General features: G+C 40.1%; 1 protein-coding gene across 1 annotated transcript; it reads left to right on the forward strand.

The window, feature by feature from the left end:
* LOC104733660 (vacuolar protein sorting-associated protein 27-like) lies at window positions 351-2,416 on the forward strand. The gene is made up of 3 exons (XM_019233610.1): window positions 351-1,541; window positions 1,613-1,759; window positions 1,859-2,416. The coding sequence occupies exons 1-3, from the start codon at window positions 351-353 to the stop codon at window positions 2,282-2,284; spliced, it is 1,764 nt and encodes a 587-aa protein (XP_019089155.1). The 3' UTR covers window positions 2,285-2,416.

Raw genomic sequence — 2,819 nt, forward strand, 5'->3', positions numbered from 1 at the left:
GTTGCTTGTGGAGAATATCACACTTGTGCTGTATCCACCGCTGGAGATTTTTTTAGTTGGGGAGATGGTATCCACAACGTTGGGCTGTTGGGACATGGTAGTGATCTTAGTCACTGGATACCGAAAAGAGTCTCTGGTCCTGTGGAAGGACTTCAAGTCTTATCTGTCGCGTGTGGCACATGGCATTCTGCGCTTGCGACTGCTAATGGAAAACTATTCACTTTTGGTGATGGAGCTTTTGGTGTTCTTGGACATGGAGATAGAGAGAGTGTTTCATACCCTAAAGAAGTGAAAATTTTGGGNTTGGACATGGAGATAGAGAGAGTGTTTCATACCCTAAAGAAGTGAAAATGTTGAATGGCCTTAAAACCTTGAAAGTAGCTTGTGGCGTGTGGCATACGGTAGCTATAGTTGAAGTTCTGAGCCAGACTGGTACAAGTATGCCATCTAAAAAGTTATTTACTTGGGGTGATGGTGATAAAAACAGGTTAGGACATGGAAACAAAGACACTTATCTGTTTCCCACTTGTGTCTCTTCACTAATTGACTACAACTTCCACCAGATAGCTTGTGGTCATACATTGACAGTTGCACTCACAACTTCAGGACATGTTTTCACTATGGGAGGGACTTCACATGGTCAGCTCGGTAGCTCAATTTCAGATGGTAAATTGCCTTGTTTGGTTCAAGATCGACTGGTTGGTGAATTTGTTGAAGAAATATCCTGTGGGGATCATCATGTTGCTGTGTTGACATCTAGAAGTGAAGTCTTCACTTGGGGAAAAGGTTCAAATGGAAGACTAGGACATGGAGACAAGGAAGATCGAAAAACTCCGACATTAGTTGAAGCTCTAAAAGAGAGGCATGTGAAGAGTATAGCATGTGGCTCTAACTTCACATCAAGCATTTGCATCCATAAGTGGGTCTCAGGTGCTGATCAGTCAGTTTGCTCTGGCTGTCGTCAAGCATTTGGTTTTACGAGAAAAAGACATAACTGTTATAACTGTGGTTTAGTCCATTGTCATGCATGTAGTTCAAAGAAAGCTTTGAAAGCAGCATTAGCTCCTACTCCAGGGAAGCCACATCGAGTATGTGATGCTTGCTACGCAAAACTTAAAGCTGGAGAATCTAGTTATAACTCTAATGTTTCTAATAGAAATTCCACAACTCCTACGCGGTCACTAGATGGGTCGGTAAGACCAGACAGAGATATAAGAGCGTCAAAGATCTTATTGTGCCCCAAAACAGAACCTGTCAAGTATTCAGAGGTTAGGTCATCAAGATCTGAATCTTCTATTGTCAGAGCCTCACAAGTTCCAGCTCTCCAGCAACTTAGAGATGTTGCATTCCCGAGCTCGCTTAGCGCAATTCAAAATGCCTTTAAACCCGTTGCCTCGACTTCGACGACACCTTCCTCAAGTACAAGATCATCAAGAAGATCGAGCCCTCCTCGCAGTTCTGGATTTTCCAGGGGCATGATTGATACTTTGAAGAAATCAAACGGTGTTATAAACAAAGAAATGACAAAATTGCAGAGCCAGGTTTGTAATATTATCTTAGGTTTATGAAACATTAAACTGGATCTAATACATTGACTGACATACACTTTCAGATTAAAAATTTGAAAGAGAAATGTGATAGTCAAGGTACAGAGATCCAAAGACTAAAGAGAACAGCAAGAGAAGCTTCTGAATTAGCTGTAAAGCATTCTTCAAAGCATAAGGCAGCAACAGAGGTCATGAAATCTGTCGCTGAACATGTAAGCTCCTTACAAAACATCCTTAAAAATATTGTTTTCTTGAACACCAATCAAAGAGACTTTACAAAAATTAATCACTGTTTTATTTATTACGTACAGTTGAGAGAGTTAAAAGAGAAACTACCTCCTGAAGTATCTAGATGTGAAGCTTTTGAATCCATGAACTCTCAAGCGGAAGCCTATCTAAATGCGAGCGAAGCATCTGAATCATCTACACCTAGAACAACCTTGGGAATGGGTCAACAAGACCCAACCCCTTCTGCAAACACACGAAATCAAAACATAGAAGAACAAGCATCATCCAGTGGAGGTAGCATGAGGTCTCAAGAACCCTCAAACATAGCAGAGACATCAGAAGCTTCATCGCCGTCTAAAGCAGGAGGCAAAGAACTCATTGAACAATATGAACCTGGTGTTTATGTTACTTATGTATTGCACAAAAACGGAGGAAAGATCTTTAGAAGAGTTAGATTCAGGTACTTTAAATTACTTCATCAAATCGTACGTCTCCTCCTCTCTATCTAGGTTTGTGTAATATTGGGTTTCTTTGCAGTAAAAGGAGATTTGATGAGCATCAAGCAGAAGAATGGTGGAATAGCAAAAAAGATAAGTTGCTTAAGAGGTATAGTAATCAGGCTTCAACATCAAGTCAAGCGGCTTCTGATTCAGTTCCTACACCATCTCAACCTCAACCACCAGCTTCTCCTACACAACCAAATTCTGATCAAGCAGAGGATTCAAAAGCAGTTCTTGAAACCTAGCCATCATGTTTGTATAATAGCAGTTAATTTGGCCATATAGATTGCGCAACAAGGCATTATTGGAATGTCATTAATGTAGATCCGAGTCATCCAAAATATACACAGATACAAAGACTTACTGTTTTCTTTCGACTTTAGATTCAAAATTTTATGTAACAAATACATTTCAAAATATCAAGGTTTTGATCCACGATTTTTCTTAGTTGGGAAACAAATCTTGATTTATAGTTGTCTTTTCGTTAATGATTTACTAGGTGCTTCCCCACGCAACGCATGGGTTGTGGTGTAGTTGGCACTTT

The sequence above is a fragment of the Camelina sativa genome, chromosome 12 (assembly GCF_000633955.1).
Source record: "Camelina sativa cultivar DH55 chromosome 12, Cs, whole genome shotgun sequence".
NCBI classification, from domain to species: Eukaryota; Viridiplantae; Streptophyta; class Magnoliopsida; order Brassicales; family Brassicaceae; genus Camelina; species Camelina sativa.